The sequence below is a fragment of the Macaca nemestrina genome, chromosome 4 (assembly GCF_043159975.1).
Source record: "Macaca nemestrina isolate mMacNem1 chromosome 4, mMacNem.hap1, whole genome shotgun sequence".
Classification (NCBI taxonomy): Eukaryota; Metazoa; Chordata; class Mammalia; order Primates; family Cercopithecidae; genus Macaca; species Macaca nemestrina.
Window position 1 is genome coordinate 184,204,045 of NC_092128.1, and position 18,571 is coordinate 184,222,615.

Genomic DNA, 18,571 nt, shown 5'->3' on the forward strand with positions numbered 1-18,571 from the left:
TAATGTTTTCATCTAACTTTAGAGTTGGCCTAAGTTATACTTTCAACCATTGTATTTGATGGGAGCCAAGAGACCGTCCTTTTGCCTTCTCAATTTTTGACAAAGGTTTCTTTTCTGAGCTGCAGCTCTCTGCCCTGTGATGTGTCTGTATTTGCTTGTGCTTCTGATCTCTCTTAGTTATAATAAGGTTCTGGTTGGGTTTGTCCGCCTCTGATTCACGTCCTGTCTTTGGATATTCAGGTCTAATGCTTCCTGAAACATGTTACAGTAATTGGAGTTTTGGCGTGGGGTTCTTTGACAAGATCTCTTTGATTTATGGAATGAGATGTCAGGCTACCATTAGTCATTTGTGAGCTCGTCTTTATCAGAATCCATCTTTTCATGGTGGTGAATGTTCCAGTGAGTTACTATAGAGCAAAAAAGAAGAAAAGAAAAGATCATGCATTTTTTAAATGTACATCTTTTTTAGCCAATAAAATCTCACCTCCAGCTAGCTGGCTTGAAGAGTGATCCAGTATACTCATCCCTTGACCCTCCATGAATCTATTCAGGAAATTAAGTATATTTCCATTAAAATGTCTCCTTACTTCTGTACTATATCCGGGGTGAAGCTCACAGAGCAAGAGACCAATGTATTTTCCTCAACTAATGCTTGTAAGTGGAATTAGGGGCTTCTTTTAGAAGGCTAAACTGGATACAGATCAAATGGCTTTCCGTTGAATGAGGACAGATATTTTTACCTGATTATTGAGATCATTTCTCAAGCGTGTCCATCATTTGCCTGATAGAAGGGCACTTGCCATTTTGGAGCCTGTGAGCATTTAACATTATTGAGGATGTTGATGAAACACCAGGCTGAGCAGGCTGAGCAGGCTGAGCTGACCCTGAACCTCAGGGTCTCATGCATTCAGGTTTGGTGACTTCCAGAATCACAGAAGATTAAGAGGGGCATCTGGTAACCTGGGCCAGGACAGTAAGCCCACTGGTAGATTTCTGACCCTGAGAGCCCCAGGGAGGTCCTGAGCAGAGTTCTTTAGGAGACTCAGCATTTCCTGGGTCAAGTGGCTTAGGAGAACCAGAACTGACCCAAGGATTGAACTCTAGAATTCTCCACATCCACCTTCTCTTTTCGTGTTCTCTGCAAACAACAGCAGGTTTCTTTTGAAATAGTAAAATGTTCTGCAGCTCTTTTCCCCTCAGTTCAGTTGATTTCACTTTTTAATCCTGCATTCCCTGAGCACTCTTATCAGAGGTAGAACATCTTCTGAGTTTGGTTCAAAGTGTTTATTTTACTGTGAGCGGGCTTTTTCCTGGCCTCCCACATCCCTGATTGATTGCTGTTTCTGAGCACCCGGAATGGACATTGCCAAGGAGAAGCCCATCCAGGTTTCTTGCTCCATGCATTTAATTATTGTGCAGAGCAATTGAGAGCCAAAGTATTTTAGTCCCAAGAGGTGGGGCACTAGAAAATGAAGATGAAGACGTATTTTTTATTTAAAGTGCTGGAAACTCTATGCTACTAATAACCCCTAGAGTCACTTATGATTCTTCTGTGGTGTTTTACTCAGAGGTTTAGTTCAAGAAACCCAGAGAATATGAATATGAACCGAGAATTACCTTTTTTTTTTTTTTAAACATTATCTTGGACTGTGCTTTCTACAAGGCTAGGCACAAGTCACATGTGGCTATTTTAATGAATGTTAAATAAAATAGAAGTTAAGTCTTTCAGTTGCACTATAATCACATTTCAAGTGTTCATTAGTCACAAGCGGCCAGCTTATTGGGCAGCGTAGACAGAATATTTCTGTCGTCACAGGAGGTTCTGTTGGACAGAGCTAGTGCAGGGCAGAGAGGAACTCTTGCCTTTTAGACACCGGTTGCACAAGAGCTTGAAGCGTCACCACCTCTCCTTGACCTCCTTAGCCAAGTCACCCCACACACATTGGCTCCTTTCCATGGGGTGTTTGGACTTTAGAATGAGGCAGCATTAGATTCAGTAAGAGTAGCTCTATAGGAGCTTTTTCCAGAAACAAACAAACAAACAGAAAATCCTGATGATTTGCTTTGGGTGCAAATCTCACGTTGAAATATGATTCTCAGTGTTGGACCTGGGGCCTCAGGGGAGGCGTTTGGGTCAAGGGGGCAGATGCCTCATGAATGACTTGTTGACCTCATCAAGGCAATGAGTGAGTTCTCGCTCCTTTAGTTCACATGAGAGCTGGTTGTTTAAAGGAGCCACGCACCTCCTCCTCTCTCTCTTGCCCCAGCTCTCACCATGTGATGTACTGTGTCTGCCTTTGCCCTCTACCTTGAGTGGAAGCTTCCTGAGGCCTCACCAGAAGCAGATGCCAGCACCATGCTTTGTGCACAGCCTGCAGAACCATAAGCTAAAATCATACCTCTTTTCTTTATGAATTATTCAGCCTTAAGTGTTCCTTTATAGCAATGCAAACATGGCCTAACAGACTTGAATTTTCTAATAATAACTCATAGACTGAAGAAAGGTAGCAAATGATTAGATAATTATAATAATAGCAGCTATTTTGTGGCATATCTCCTGTGTTCCAAGCTTTTGTTCTACATGCTTTACAGTATTAACTCTTTTAATCTGTGTAATTAACTTCATGAGGGATGGTATTATATTATCGCCATTTTTTAGTTGAGGAAACTGAGGCATAAAGAGAGTAAATAACTTGGCCCTGGGTCACACAGCTAATAAAGTATTGAACTCATATTTGAACCCAGGCAGTATAACTCCAGCTGCCTCTTGTCTCTCTGGAAATGACACCAAAATATCCAGAGTACTCCCTCTAAGGGGACCAGCAGCCTGGGCAGGAAACCAGAGAAGATATACTAAATAGATATGCCGGCTGGTTCAGGTTCTTACTAACACTACAAATTCTATGGAGTTTTCTATAGCCTGGACAGAGTAAAACTAAATTTTTCAAAAGGAAGTCATAGCACTTTAAACTGTTTAGGAAAGATACAATTACTCTACCAGGGCCAGGCAAGGTGCCTCACACCTGTAATCCCAGCACTGTGGGAGGCTGAAGCAGGTGGATCACCTGAGTTCAGGAGTTTGAGACCAGCCTGACCAACATGGTGAAACCTTATATCTACTAAAAATACAAAAATTAGTTGGGCATAGTGGCATGTGCCTGTAATCCCAGCTATTAGGGAGGCTGGGGCAGGAGAATTGCTTGAATCCAGGGGGCGGAGGTTGCAGTGAGCCAAGATGGCACCATTGCACTCCAGCCTGGGTGACATAGTGAGACTCCATCTCAACAACAACAACAACAACAACAAACAGTTATTCTACCATGCCGGGAGGTATGGTTTGGCTGTGACCCCACTCAAATCTCATCTTGAATTGTAGATCCCATAATTATCATGTATTGTGGGAAGGACCCCGTGGGAGATAATTGAATCAAGGGGGTGGTCTTTGCCCATACGCTGTCTCATGGTAGTGAATAAGTCTCACAAGATCTGATGGTTTGATAAGGGGAAACCCCTTTCAGTTGGCTTTCATTTCTCTCTTCCCTTCGCCATGTAAGACGTGCCTTTCACCTTCTACCATGATTGTGAGGACTCCCCAGCCACATAGAATTGTGAGCCCATTTAACTTCTTTTCCTTTATAAATTACCCACCCAGTCTTGGGTATGCGTTTATCAGCAGTGTAAAAACGGACTAATACACCAGGGGTTGGCAAAGGCTAGCCCATGAGCCAAATATGACCTGCTGACTGTTTTAGGAAATAAAGTTTTATCAGAACACAGCCATGCAAGTTTACTTACACATTGTGGCCGCTTCCACATTACGTTTGAGAGCTGGGTAGTTATCACAGAGATCCTATGGCCTACAAACCTAAAACATCTATTATTTGTTTCTTTATGGAAAAAAATTGCCAACCTCTGTACTAGATCGTATTCTCCAAGCATTTCAAGATAGTCTTAGTGTATTTCTGAACTTGAGGAATGAACCCAAATTGTCAAAATGGACTGGATAATTTAGTATTTTTATTGCTATTCAACATAAACGTGTGCATCCCCTCATGTGGCAGGCACATCTGAATTTATATTGGCACTAAAGCTTGGCATTCCACCAATCTTCAGATACCCTTTTTCAAAGACCTGACTGCATGTTACCTGGGTAATTTCTGATGGATCCCTTAGTGCTCTAAGGTCCCTTTGTGGTCACTTTTCTGTTTCTGTGCCTGCCCATTGTTGGGAGATTTGCGCACAGAAAACATTCACCGAATGCCTCTTCTACTTTATGATCATGGTGGGGTGAACCAAGACAGTAGGCAAATGTTAAAATCCAACCATCTTTAGATTCTGTACCCCATTTTGAAGTTACAATCAGCTGTTTCCCCAAAATCTGTTTGCTAGACCTTCGTAAAATCACATTTTTCCTGATTATAAAACTTATATATGCAAAAAATGTGGAGGTACCTAACCACAAGAATAGGAGTCCCCCCACCCCCAATCCTGCCACCTCAGCTAGCCACTGTTAATATTTGAGTGTGATAAATAGTTTTGAAGAAGATTCTGTCTCTTTGACGTATTTTTCTTTTAACTTTTTCTCTACATCATTTAAAATTTCTTAGAAAAAGAAACATTTTTTTCTTTGGCACATAATAGTGCATCATATGGATATGCTGTAATTTACTGAACTGTTTCCTTGTTACTGAGCATTTGGATGGTTTCCAGCTGTTTGCTGTTATGCATAAAACATCACGACCATCTTGGCACATGACCCTCTGTCTGCTTCCTGGGTGTCTCCTTAGGGTCAGAGTCTCAGAAGTGCAGTTACTGAATTAAAGATAGTTAATATTTTTAACACTTATTAGATATACCAAGAATGAATTAATGAATTAAAGGCCAGATATGGTGGCTCATGCCTGGAATCCCAGCACTTTGGGAGGCTAAGGCAGGAAGATTGCTTGAGCCCAGGAGTTTGAGACCAACTTGGGCAACATAATGAGACCTCGTCTCTGCAAAAAAAGAAAGAAAAATATTAGCCGGGCTTGTTGGTGTGCACCTCTAGTGCCAGTTACTCAGTAGGCAGAGGCGGGAGGATCTCCTGAGTCCAGGAGTTCAAGGCTGCAGTGAGCCATGATTGTGCTATGGCACTCCAGCCTGGATGACAGAGCAAGACCTTATCTTTAAAAGAAATAATAAATGAATGAATGAATGAATGAATGAATGATCATGTCATCTCCGAACTTCTTTACTGACCTTAAGCAAGACTGCGCTAGTTCATGTAATCCCACGACAAAGACTTATTAACATGTGTTAATGTTCGCAGACTGATTATTAAAACAGAGTGAAATCAAGCCTGCAGGTGAGCAGGGTCGCTTCAGGGTGATTTGATATTTAGCTTAGGATGGTGATCATTTTCTTAGGAGGAGCGTGGTTTGAGTTCACAGACATTTGCCTAGAGATGTTTCTCAGGTTCCGTCCTATATTCCAGCAGTTTTCAAACTCAAATGGGCGTAGGAATGACCTTGCAGGGTGGGACACCCCAGGGCCTCGACACCTGCTGTCCTATCTCCACAATGCGCTGCCCCCAGAGAGCCCCAGGTCTCACTGTCTTCATTCAGGTCTCATGCAAACATGGCCGAATCCAAGAGTTCTCTCCTACTGCTGGGTCACTTGAGGTCCCCTTGCCTGCTTTGTTCCCCGGGTGGCTCTCATTCCCCGTAACCACCATTCCCGCATGCATTGTCTCCCCTCACTGCAGCCTAAACTGAGCAGGCAGGACTTTTCTCTGATCTTGTGAGTGTTGTTCTGCGTCAGTAGCTCTCACCCCCAGGGCCACGTGAGTGTCAGGCTCAGGGTCATGTCACAGTGATTCATGTTCTGGCATGCCATTAGCGTCACTGCCCATATTTTGGTGTGAGTATAATCAGCTTTGGGACATTGGGGGAGAACCTTGAGAAGGACCTGTGACATGAAAGATGTGGGTTTCAGCAGGTAGGACTTGGTCATTATTTGTCACATGAGTTGTATGTGTGAACATGAACCCCAGCCGCTGCTGGCGCAGGCTGGTGGAGCCTCCCTCCAGGGTGCCAGCACCTACCCATGTCACAGAGCAGCAGTGCAGCAGCCCTGCAAAGCCGGAGGGCCAGGCAGGTGCCCAGATTGGGTTGTGTCCTTCAAAGGCTACAGTGGCCAAGCAAAGCACCTGACTTATAGGGTTTAACTTGGGTATAGGGAAAAATTAAACTCAAAAGCCACATGTTTACACCAGTGCGTCCCTTCCACATAACATGGACAACACTGCTACCAAATATTAGCGATTATGTTTTTGGGGGAAGCTGTCGCTTTGTGAACATTGATGCTGTTCATGATGAAGAATGGCTTACAGGCTTACAGTAGACTTTCTGTGTTTAGGATAGCTGTCTTGGACATGGCAACCTTATCTTTGTGGCTCGGGAACATGGATACGTACGAGAATACAATGGGCTTAGCCAGGCGTAGTGGCTCACGCCTGTAATCTAGCACTTTGGGAGGCCAAGGCAGGCAGATCACAAGGTCAAGAGATCGAGACCATCCTGGCCAACAGGGTGAAACCCCGTCTCTACTAAAATTACAAAAATTAGCTGGGCATGGTGATATGTGCCTGTATTCCCAGCTACTCAGGAGGCTGAGGCAGGAGAATCGCTTGAACCCGGGAGGCGGAGGTTGCAGTGAGCAGAGATCACACCACTGCACTTCAGCCTGGAGGACACAGCAAGACTCCATCTCAAAAATAAATACAAATAAATAAATAAATAAATAAAATAATAATAAAATAAAATGAATACAATAGGCTTTTCTTTTCTTTCTCCAGGTCTAGCACATACCGCTCCAAGGGCTTTGACGTGACTGTGAAGTACACACAAGGAAGCTGGACGGGCTTCGTTGGGGAAGACCTTGTCACCATCCCCAAAGGCTTCAATAGTTCTTTTCTTGTCAACATTGCCACTATTTTTGAATCAGAGAATTTCTTTTTGCCTGGGATTAAATGGAATGGAATACTTGGCCTAGCTTATGCCACACTTGCCAAGGTAAGGCTAATCCATGGATTTAAGGAAATCAAATAATAGGATGAGATTCTGAAAATCATTAAAGGGCTGACACACGAGTCTTGAGCTATCCTTGGAGACAGTGAGAACCATGTGGTGGAAACAGACCAGTATTCACACCATTATATTTCCAAGCATTTTTTAAATTGAAGGTAAACAGCATGATTCTTGGAACCTTCCTGTAAGAGAGACTAATAGCATTAACTTTTTGTTTTATTTTCGTTTTATAGTTTAAAATGTTAACAGAATTTGAATCATGTAGATCGTGATGTGTGTTTAGGAGGTTTTACTAAGGTAGGATTAAAAGAAAACACATTTATTAAATTCATACGTTTGCGTGAAGCAGGAGCCTGCGGGCAGCCCTGGAACGCAGGCAGGGGATGGTGCCCTCAGCCAGACTGGGATGTGGCCTGTTTTCCTGGCTCTGCAGGGGACACCTCCAAGGAGACTCCCAACACCCAGCAGGGAATATGGGCAGCCTGAAGGCATGCCCTGGGGATAGCCAGCCCTTCCCAGTGGTGGGGAGCCCCGGAGGAATTGTGGAGCCCTGCTCTCGCCATCACCAGAGCCTCCCCAAATGGGGAAAGACAGAATTGGATGTTCCCCAAATATTTGTACTTGGGGCCTACCCAAAGGAAATAATGTCTGTATGCAGGAGGAGGGAGGCAGGCCGGGGAATTTCCACCTGGAGGCATTGCCGAAGGCAGGTGGGAGTAGACACCGGGGGTGTGTGCTGGGCTCCTGGAGTCCACACGGGTTTGCATGCATCGAGAACCGCAGAAGGAGACCAGCTCTCCTGGCCCCGTAACTGGGCACCACGGCCTGGCCTCACCTTGCTTAGCATTAGGCTTGGAACCAGAGCTACATGTGGAAGGAAACAGAAGTGACTGCTAGAGCAACACGCCCCCACTGTCCCGGGAGGATAATCTTCCCATAGTTCCAGCTCAAGTTTATGAGCAGATGGGGATGGGGTGGTGAGAGCAAGAGGAATTTTATAACCCTTGGCCCCCACAAGGAGACAGAATCACAATTACTGAGAGCCTATTAGGCCCTAGGCTGAGAAGATCCAAGATAAGATGTGGGTCACTCAGTGCTCATGACTCCCCTGTGAGGCATACTTTGTAAGGTCATATTCTCCCCGTTTTATTTTTTTCTTTTTCTTTTTACTTTTTTTATTTTTTTGAGAGAGAGTCTCACTCTATTTCCCAGGCTGGAGTGCAGCAGTGTAATCTCAGCTCACTGCAACCTCTGGCTCCCGGGTTCAAGTGATTCTTGCACCTCAGCCTCCCAAGTAGCTGGGACCGCAGGCACACGCCACCATGCCTGGCTAACGCCTTTTGTATTTTTGGTAGAGACGAGGTTTCACTATGTTGGCCAGGCTGGTCTCAAACTCCTGGGCTCAAGTGATCCATTCACGTCAGCCTCTCAAGGTGTTGGGATTATGGCATGAGCCACCGCGCCTGGCCTTATTCTCCTCATTTTCAAGATGTGGGGATTGAGGGTCAGTGAGCTGTTGCCCCTTTGAAGTCAGAACATGGAGCTTCTCACTGTCTGCAGAGCCAGGGCTGGCTCATGAACCCTTTTGTCCTCTGTATCATAGGGAATTGCGGATGGATGGAAACTTGCATTCCTAAACACATTTTCAAAATGTTTTATCTGTATGTGACTGTTTGGAAATGAAAGATGTGTATGACTGGTTTTATGTGAATTGTTCCGAAGATGATAGAGGAAACCTAAATTGCCTGGAATTAATAATATGTAAAGCTTCAGTGAGAACAGACCCCTTCGGGGTTTGCTCAGACCTCCCGACTCACTGTGAGACATTTTATCTTTTCATTTGTGAAATTCCAAGATTACTGACAATTGGCTTCCCATTTCCAGGGTTTGAGGAGAAACAATAGGACTCATAGGAAGCAGAGTGTGGCTGGGAACAGGGCCTGCAGGGTGCGCTGGGCGGACTGCCCCAGGCGTCTCTGAGGCAGGTGCGCTGAGCACTCTGCAGTGCTCAGGTTGTGAGGTGGCCCCTGGTCCATTCCAGGGGCTTCCTGTCAAGGCTGTATCAGGAACACCTACGGGGCTTCTAAAACTGCAGCTTCCTGGGCCCCACTGAATCAGGTTCTCTCAGGGTTAGTTGTGGGCACCTGGATGCTTTTAAGTTCCTAGGGGAATCCCAAGGCACAGCCCTAGTGAAGGACTTGACACAATGATTGCAGCTCCTTCACTGTGTGCCAGGTGCAGTTCTAAGTGCTTTATAAGTATTGGCCCATTTAAGCCCCAGAGCGGCTCCAGGTAGCTGCCCTTATCCCCGTTTCACAGGGAAGGAAGCAAAGGAACAAGTCACTTGGCTGGCAAGTGGCAGAGCCGGTCTCCCCTTCGTGTTTGCTTTGCTTTACTGCCTCTCGAGAAGGTAGGTAGAACACCAGCTGGGGGCACCCCCAGGCCCACCCTGTTATCCCAAGAGGTGATTTTGTCTCACTGGTTGACCCAAACACCCACAAGTGTTCTGACAGAGATTGCATGTGGAAATTGTGCTGGATTCTGCCTCGGAATTCTGCAGAAGCTGAGATGAAACAAGTAGGAGGTCAAACACAAATGGATTAAACCAATGGGAAGATCTGTGTCTGTTCCATGGTGGAGTCCCCCTCTCACTCCCTCTGGAATCACAGTTTTAATTTTCACAGATAGTAAATAATCATTCCTGTGAATGGCCATAGGCACCCAGGGGATGCCTATAGCATCTGCGCTACTATAGTTAATTACGTTTTCATCAAAAACTAACAACTCAGGGTCACCAACTCCAGTGTCTCCCAGTTGTCAAAGCCAAAATCTAAACTCGGGTCTATCACTGACTTCCTCCATGACCGCCAGCAGCCCTGGCACACCCACACCTCACAGCTGTTTGCAGACCTCCCCACTTCCCTTTGAGTCTCTCTGGAGAAATGAGGGCATCCTCTGTATGTCTTGCTGGATGTGAGGGAGACACAGAGCACATGAGGGCTTCTGAAATCTGGCCTCAGGGAATAAGAAGCCTTTTATGCTTCTGGAGTATAGATTTATGCCTTTCCTGCTTCTTTCCCGCCAGAGTTCATCTGGCAGAGCTAAGCCTCTCCCCAGGCTCTGGGGTCCGGGAGATACTGTGCTCCCTGGTCAACCACCTCTCATTTGCATGGTGGACAGCTGCGGCTGACAGGCGAACAAAAATGTCTGCAGCCATGGCAGCTCCTAGAGAAACTCTTCTCTCCTTACTCTCAAATGCCTAAGATTAGGATCCACCACCTGCCACGGTAACCCAGTTCCACGGCTTCTCACACCCCCTCACAAGGCAGTCATGATGATAGATGTGCCTGCGTCGAATGGCTTCCAGAAATACGATCTTATTTGTACAACAGAGCGGTACCCAAAGGAAAAATACCAACCAGTGGGAAGCTCTGTTGGGGCTTTCTGAATTCCTAGACCCAATCACAAGCTGGTGTATTGTTGAACCATGAAAAACACCAGGAATAAACACCAGGAATGTTGTCTGTGGTGCGTGGCATCTACATTGGGTGACCCATGTCTACACTGTGAGTCCTAAGCAGGTGTCCCTCTCTGTCGCCCTCCCGCAGCCATCAAGTTCCCTGGAGACCTTCTTTGACTCCCTGGTGACACAAGCAAACATCCCCAACGTTTTCTCCATGCAGATGTGTGGAGCCGGGTTGCCCGTTGCTGGATCTGGGACCAACGGAGGTAGTCTTGTGGGTATCTTTCAGTCTTAAAGGGGCGAAAAATCACAGATGGATGGGCTCTTTTTTCTGTTTTATTAAACACCTGAGCAGAAATATTAGGCATGTAGGTGTGCGTCGGTACTGTAAAACTTTCATCATCCTTGTTGTCGATCTTTTTAAAAATGGCTAAAATTAGACAATCCTTTATGTCATCCTGCCATCTGGAAGGATGATTCTCATTGCTTCTCCAGATTCCTTTAGAACTTTTCTTTACCATCCTTGGAAGGGCACTGCTTTCTGTGGGTGGGGGAGGGGCAAGTGAGGAGCGGTGGGGGGTGTGGTGAGTGGACCTGACTTTGGGTAGGGGGGCAAAGGAGAGTTCATAAATTTGGCAGGGAAACAGGGACCCTCGTAGATCCTTTCTCTCTCTCTCTCTCTCTCAACACATACACAGGCACACGCGTACCACAGCACAAGTGTTTGCTACTGAAACAGAACCAAGGCCGTCAGCACTACGGAGGTGCTGGAGCCTGAGCTTTCCTCCAGCGCCCTGCACCCAGACGTCAAAAGTAGTAGGAGACAGGAAGAATGCACTAGAAGGGGGTGCTGCCAGTCCCATTGCTGTCTGACTATGAGGGGCAGGCTCTGCGTCCCTGGTCCTCAGCTACTTTCATTTGCTACCATTTCCAGGCAGAGGATAGCATAGGATTTATGAGGAAATGTTTTATGATTTTGCAAAATGAAGCTTTGATCAGGGAAGCGCTTGTTCTTCTGTTGTCTGACCTGCAAGAAACTAAATAATTGTCAGTCAGTGTGGTTAACTGTCTTATTGCATTTCTTTGAAGGAAAAATCTCAATATTGTAAAGCTAAATTGTATATACTTTCTTTGGATAAAAGAAACCCCCAAAGCATCTTGATTAGACGAGGGCCTAATACCATCTGACTTTTGCAGACATGGACCCATAACATTCCATGTTTATTTTATTTTATTTATTTATTTATTTTATTATTATTACTGTTTTTGAGATGGAGTCTTGCTGTAGTGCCTAGGCTGGAGTGCAGTGGCGCGATCTCAGCTCACTGCAAGCTCCGCCTCCTGGTTCAAGCGATTCTCCTGCCTCAGCCTCCTGAGTAGCTGGGACTACAGGTGCCCGCTACCACTCCCAGCTAATTTTTGTAATTTTAGTAGAGACAGGGTTTCACCATGCCAGCCAGGCTGTTCTCGAACTCCTGACTTCATGATCTGCCCGCCTCAGCCTCCCAAAGTGCTGGGATTACAGGCATGAGCCACCGCGTCCAGCTCCTTGTTTATTTTTTAAGCATTGATACTTGTTTCATGACATCATCACAAAGTAGAAGCCCTCATTGCAGTCAAGTTTCTCTTTACAAGTGCATGCTTCTCTGTGTAACCTGTTGATATGTCTGTGTATTTTTTCTCTTATACCTGTAAATATTTTCTGTCCCAGGTCCTGGGTGGAATTGAACCAAGTTTGTATAAAGGAGACATCTGGTATACCCCTATTAAGGAGGAGTGGTACTACCAGATAGAAATTCTGAAACTGGAAATTGGAGGCCAAAGCCTTAATCTGGACTGCAGAGAGGTATTCATGCTATGGTCTCTGTTGTGTCTTTCTGTGTGTGCCTGGGTCACTTAAATATGCCAGCTGGAACCCGTAGATGCCAATAGAAGGTACATTACCTTGTAAGATAAAGGCTAATTACATGAAAAGATGCAGGGCCTTGCTGTACAGTAAGTTGAAATCAATTAATTGTCCTCCCTCCCCACCACAAATATTGCATTCTCCCAATCACTTAGCTTCGTAGGACAAAATTAGCATTAAATGGTGAGTGAAGAGGACTATCTGAGCTACACCTTCCACCATACATTCATCTTGGACTGATGGTCCCTAAGCTCAGTTTAAGAGGTTGAAATAAGCAGATTTTTCATCAGTGTAGGACAGGGAAGGACGAAAAATAAGCAAAATGAAACAAAAAATGATCATCAGCTTTTTATCCTCCATTCACAGCTAGCCTGGCCCCCGGAGTACCCAATTCTCCCTAAAAAACAGTCATGCTGTAAAGATGTGTGTGGCTCGGTAGTGCTAAAGTGGCCACATGCAGAGCTCTGACACCAAACCTCTTAGGATCCATGTTCATGCCCTCTCACTGCGTTTTGGCTTGTTCGTAACACATTATGACATTATGATTATGACTTACGAGAGCCTCAGTCTTCTATAGCACTTTTAGAATGCTTTATAAAAACCATGGGCATTTCATTACATTCTAACCTGTTAGCACTTCTGTTCATATTACCCGTCACATGCCAACATCGATTCTCATATATGCAGGTACCTCTTGTCACGCACGTCCGTGTGAAGAGACCACCAAACAGGCTTTGTGTGAGCAACAAGGCTTTTATTTCACCTGGGTGCAGGCGGGCTGAGTCCGAAAAGATAGTCAGTGAAGGGAGATAGGGGTGGGGCCATTTTATAAGATTTGGGTAGGTAGTGGAAAATTACTATCAAAGGGGGTTTTTCTCTGGCTGGCCTGGGTGGTGGTCACAAGGTGCTCAGTGGGGGAGCTGTTGAGCCAGGATGTGCCAGGAGAAGGAATTTCACGAGGTAACGTCATCAGTTAAGGCAGGAACAGGCCATTTTCACTTCTTTTGTGGTGGAATGTCATCAGTTAAGGCAGGAACTGCCATTTTTACTTCTTTTGTGATTCTTCACTTGCTTCGGGCCATCTGGACATATACATGCAGGTCACAGGGGATACGATGGCAATGGCGTAGCTTGGGCTCAGAGGCCTGACACCTCTGAGAAACTAAAGATTATAAAAATGATTGTCCCTTCCATTGCAAATCTGTGTTTATTGACAAGAGGCACTTATTTGTCAGCTAAGAACCTAGTGGTAGAATCAAATGTCCGAATGTAAAACAAAAGACAAAACCTGTGTGTGTGTGTGTGTGTGTGTGTGTGTGTGTGTGTGTGTGTGTGTGTCTGTGTGTGTGTGTGTATGTGTATTAGAGAGGAAAAGCCTATATTTGGAGATGCGATTCTTAGATTCTAGGTTCTTTCCTGCCCACCCCATATGCACCCACCCCCCTAAAGAACAAACAACAAAACCCAGGACATCTTAGTGTAACATTTCAGTTTGCTACAGGACTTTTAAATATTCACTTTACTTACCTATTAAAAACATGAAAATGTTATGAATAAGCTAAGCTATATTTTAAATTGTTTGTTTTTACACTGAAAATAATTTAATATTTGTGAAGAATACTAATACATTGTTATATTTCATTTTCTTAAAATTCTGAACCCCTCCTCCCTTATTTCCTTTTGACCCGAGTGGTGTATTGGTTTGTGACTCATGGATTTGCCTTAAGTAAGGAGGATCAAGTTGCCCAGGACTCATTCCATCCCTGGGTAGACTTGCCCACGCAGCTGTGCCTGTAGAGGTTGGGGTGGCTCATCTGGTGTTGGCCACTGGCCTCCATTCTCTTCCCTCTGCCACATGAAGAATGTTGCAGGTGGGGACAGGGCTGGCAGTGCCTATGTGTGTCTCAGTCTATGATACAGTGTGGCTCTGGGCTCTGGTTGTTACCAATGCAAATATGGGATGTCTGTTGAAAAATTGTCCCCCCTTCTTCTCTTCATTAGTGAGGTCATAGAGAGTTGATTTGTGTACTGTTTATACAAGTGGCTTTTAATATATTTCAGCCTCAAAAGACAAATAGGTCTTCCCTCTGCCCTGGGGCAGGAGTGGGGGTCCTCAGTGAAGGAAGTTGGGCAGCTCTGAGTAAGGAAAGAGCTCCCCAAAAGCCATCCCAAGGAGGGCTATTGATTTGCTAATTTGGGCCACATCCCCTCCCTTTCCTGGGCCCATTTCCTTGTCTCCGAAGTGAGCATGTTGGGCTGGAAGACACCTGGTTCCCCAGTTCTGAGAATATGAATGAACTACAGTCCTTGACGAGTGGCGTGGCTGCCTGGATTTGTGTGTAACAGACAGACGGTGATGGTGGCTGGAGCCACGCGGGGCGGGGAGCGCCACCGTCACTCATGCACCTTCCCCTTTCTCTCCTGGTTCAAGTATAACGCGGACAAGGCCATCGTGGACAGTGGTACCACGCTGCTGCGCCTGCCCCAGAAGGTGTTCGATGCAGTGGTGGAAGCTGTGGCCCACGCATCTCTGGTGAGTCCTCGGGACACTCACGGGTCCCCGAGTCGCTGAGTTACAATCACCTGCTGAGCAGCACTGCGTGTTCTGAGTGTCTCTGAACTATTGCACCATGCGTTTCAAATTTTCATATTGTGTATTTGCATATTTTATATGTAATCATATAGGTGTAATATGTAAATATATTTTATATGTGTTTAAAATCTTTATATTTTGAAGGGTTTTGTTTCAACTATTACTTGTTAATTTCACAATCCGCTTCTTTGATGTTAGCAAATAATACCTTCGTGAACCTCAGAGGACTTGGATCTGAATGTGCAGTGCCCTCTAATATTTCAAATAATAGTTCTGTTGGTATAGTATTTTTTTAATCTGTGAAAACAATACTTGGTAATATAACTGTTACATTTATAGCCTTTAAAACAAAACATATAAACCAAAAATTTTACTCCTTTTTGGCCTTCATCCCCGCACTGGTTATCTTAACTTCTGTTTGTGTAGAAGAATATCGTTTTTTCATGGAAGACAAAGATCAATCAGCCAATCTAATCATTAGTTTATGGCCATGCTCTGAAATACAATTAAAATTACTATTGTGGACAACATGCCTTTTTGGGACCTGGCTGATGGTATTCCTGGTGTGACCCCAACTTTCCAGTCAGTTCAGGGCAATAAACATTGGATACAGCACAGCTTTGGGGATGAAATAGAATTAAATTTAGTCTAGTTCTTGCCACTTCTAGCTGGATGTCTAGGGAGGGGTTTTGTGCCCTCTGAGAGCCTCCGTATTCTCAACTGAGGGGTGGTTTTGAGGTTTGGGTCAAATGCTTGGTGTTGAGTAGACACTTGGAGCTTCCATTTAACATGCAACCACAGCTCTGCTGCTATTTGTTTAGATGAGAGATGAATGTGACTTTTGGCTTCCTGAGTGTTCTCATAGCATCTGTCCACTCAGGGCCTTCCTTGTGAGATCGTCAGAAAGTGTTTCCTGCACAAACACTGCAGCCCTGGCGTGGGGCTGATTGTCCTGCTACTCTGCTGTGATGACTGAGTTCAAAGAGTGGCCGATAGGAGCACGTATGGTGGTTGCCTTGTTACAGCTCATAGCAGAAACATGACAAGCCGGAGAGGGCTTTGGGTTGTCCTGAACCCAGACTTCAAACACCTGTGACTGCTTCGGGAAGAGCGGCTCGCTGATGAAACGACACGGGGGGAATAAGCAGGAAAGGACATGGGCCCTTTTTGAAGCAGCAGGTCTCAGGGCGACCAGCCGCCTGGCACAGCTGCAGCTGAAGCCACGGCAGAGTCTCCATCTTTCCCACTATCTGCTGAATCAGCGAAAGTGGCAGGTAACATTTTTAGTGCCTTAACTTTAGAACGCTTGCTGAAAATCAGACCCTACTTAAAATAAGGAGTGATACCCTCATTTCTTAAATAGTAAAAATGCCCTCAGCAGGATTAACGTGAGTACCTTCCAACTTCATATCCTGAATGGAAAAGTCTGACCACCATCCCAAGGACGTGTTTGAAGCGCAGTGTGAAAATCCAGCAAGCCTATGCCGTGAGAGGCGGGGTGGCGGGGCTGCGGGGCGCTCACACTCCCAAGCTCATTGTGGCATGTGCTGAGCCGAAAACCACGAGGTAGAAGGAAGGAGACAACATTTGTTTGCCTTGTCTAAAATTATCCTCTGATTTCATTCGGTCCCTGCGTCAGGAGGGAGAAACATGGGAAGGTTGTTTGTCTTGGGCAGGGAAACCATAACAAGGGTGCATTGTGTGTCTGTCTTACTGTCTCTGGACCAAAGTTGTGTTTATTTTTCTTATCTACCAGGTCCGGGTAAGCCAACCCTCTTGGCTTGAGTTTCCTTCTGGTTAAGGGGAGGGCTGGCTTCAGAGAGTGAAAGACAATAGAAGTGTGGAGCTCTGTCTCCTGGCATGGATTGTTCAGATGGGATTCTAGAAATTAAGGGTTTGGAGTTCTGTATTTAGAAATGAACCTGGAGCGGGGAGTATTATGCAAGGTGCAGCCCATGCAGAGGCATGGAGACCTGGGCTTGTTCGGACCCTGCTGCAGTGCCCACGTGGCTCAGGCCCAGTGCTTCTCCAAGGAGGAAATCCAGACGCAAAATAATACCCACTTTAAGATGACTTCTGACTTTAAAACTGTGTGATCTGAGGGTCGAAACTGGCCCCCAAGGACACGTGGCTTCACCCCCGGGGAGGCTGCCAGACTTTTGGTTAAGGACAATGGCTCTGGGGACAGTAAGTCCCACATCCAAATCTGAGGTGAGCTACCCAGGCCAGTTACTGGGCCCCTTGGAGACTCATTGTCCACCTGCTGTTGGAGCTGGCCATGGCACTGTCATCTGAGCTCTGTGCCCCATGCCCTGCTGCAGACCTGGCCACCGAAGCTCTTCGCCGAATCCAGCAAAATGACCATCCCACCTCTCATGAGCGTGTCTGAGAAGGGGCTCTCCCTGTGACGTGCATCTTTAGTAGACTCCGCTTTTTTACAAAGCAAAGATACATTAATGCCAGCATTCGAAATCACACAGATCATTCACAAGTGGTCTGAGTGGAGAACGTGGGATGGAGGAGCCAACCACAGGGAGCTTTCTCCCCACCTGCATGCCCTGGTGAGGAGGGCAGGTGTCTGCAGTGCGCATGGTTACGTAGCACGTGCCACCCCCGATATTCAGTGTGTGGGCATCGGCAGATGCATCCAGGGGCACCCGTGTGTTTTTTCAGTTCTGGTCTTGGCGGTGTTCTGTCCCATTTTCCCATCTTCTGTTCTAACTCCCTTTGGCTTCTAGAAGACCCTTCTCCCTCCTCCTTAGACTCGCCCCGTCCCTGTGCCCCTCCTCGTGGAGCCTCTTTTTCTGGCCTGCGACCCCTGTTCTTGCTGTACATCCTCCTATGTGATCCCATTCTTAGCCTCATCAATACCTCCTGCTCACCTGTCAGTGCCTCTGGAAGGTGTGTCTAGCCCAGGCCCATCCCCTGGAGCTCAGGGAACTCAGGACTCACGAGCCTCACATGTACACTTGGACACATGAACCACATCAATGTGCCACAGAGCTCAGCCCTCTGCAGATGAAATGCGGTCATGGCATTTCTTCACAGTGGCGCCCCTGGTTCCCTCCCCTCCTCATCTTCCATTCCTGTCTGCAGCAGCAGCCGTGTCCAGCCGGCGGGTTCCACGGCAGCATCTTCTGCAGCACCCCTACCTCACACCTCCCAGCGCCTGCTTGGCCCTCCAGTCCAGCTCTCGCCTTTCTTCCTTCCAGCCATGGCCTCCTCCTGCTCTGCCCCACACGGGACCCTGCCCTGGATGTGCTACAATAGGCACGTCAGACACAGTCCTTCCTCAGCAGCCGGCAGGCCCAGGGCGGACTGCTCAGGATCCTGCCTGTGAAGTCACGCAGGTGTCGTTAACTTGCCAACTCAGCAACTAGTGGATATGGGCAGATGCTACCTTCCTTCCAGTTCCCTGGTGAGAGGCGCAGGTGGATGTCCTGTGTTGCCGGCCACCTTTTTGTCCCTGGGTGCCATTTATTTTTTTTCCCCCAAATATTTCCCAGGTCTCTTCTGTGTGCAAGGTGTTAGGGCTGCAGCAG

General features: G+C 46.3%; 1 protein-coding gene across 2 annotated transcripts in view; it reads left to right on the forward strand.

The window, feature by feature from the left end:
- LOC105472608 (beta-secretase 2) overlaps window positions 1-18,571 on the forward strand; it is a 109,464-nt gene that overhangs the window by 64,670 nt on the left and 26,223 nt on the right. For both annotated transcript variants that reach the window (XM_011726004.3, XM_011726005.3), the window contains exons 3-6: window positions 6,836-7,052; window positions 10,676-10,804; window positions 12,242-12,376; window positions 14,868-14,969. In XM_011726004.3, the coding sequence (XP_011724306.1) occupies window positions 6,836-7,052; window positions 10,676-10,804; window positions 12,242-12,376; window positions 14,868-14,969 (583 nt within the window). The remainder of the gene's footprint in view (window positions 1-6,835; window positions 7,053-10,675; window positions 10,805-12,241; window positions 12,377-14,867; window positions 14,970-18,571) is intronic.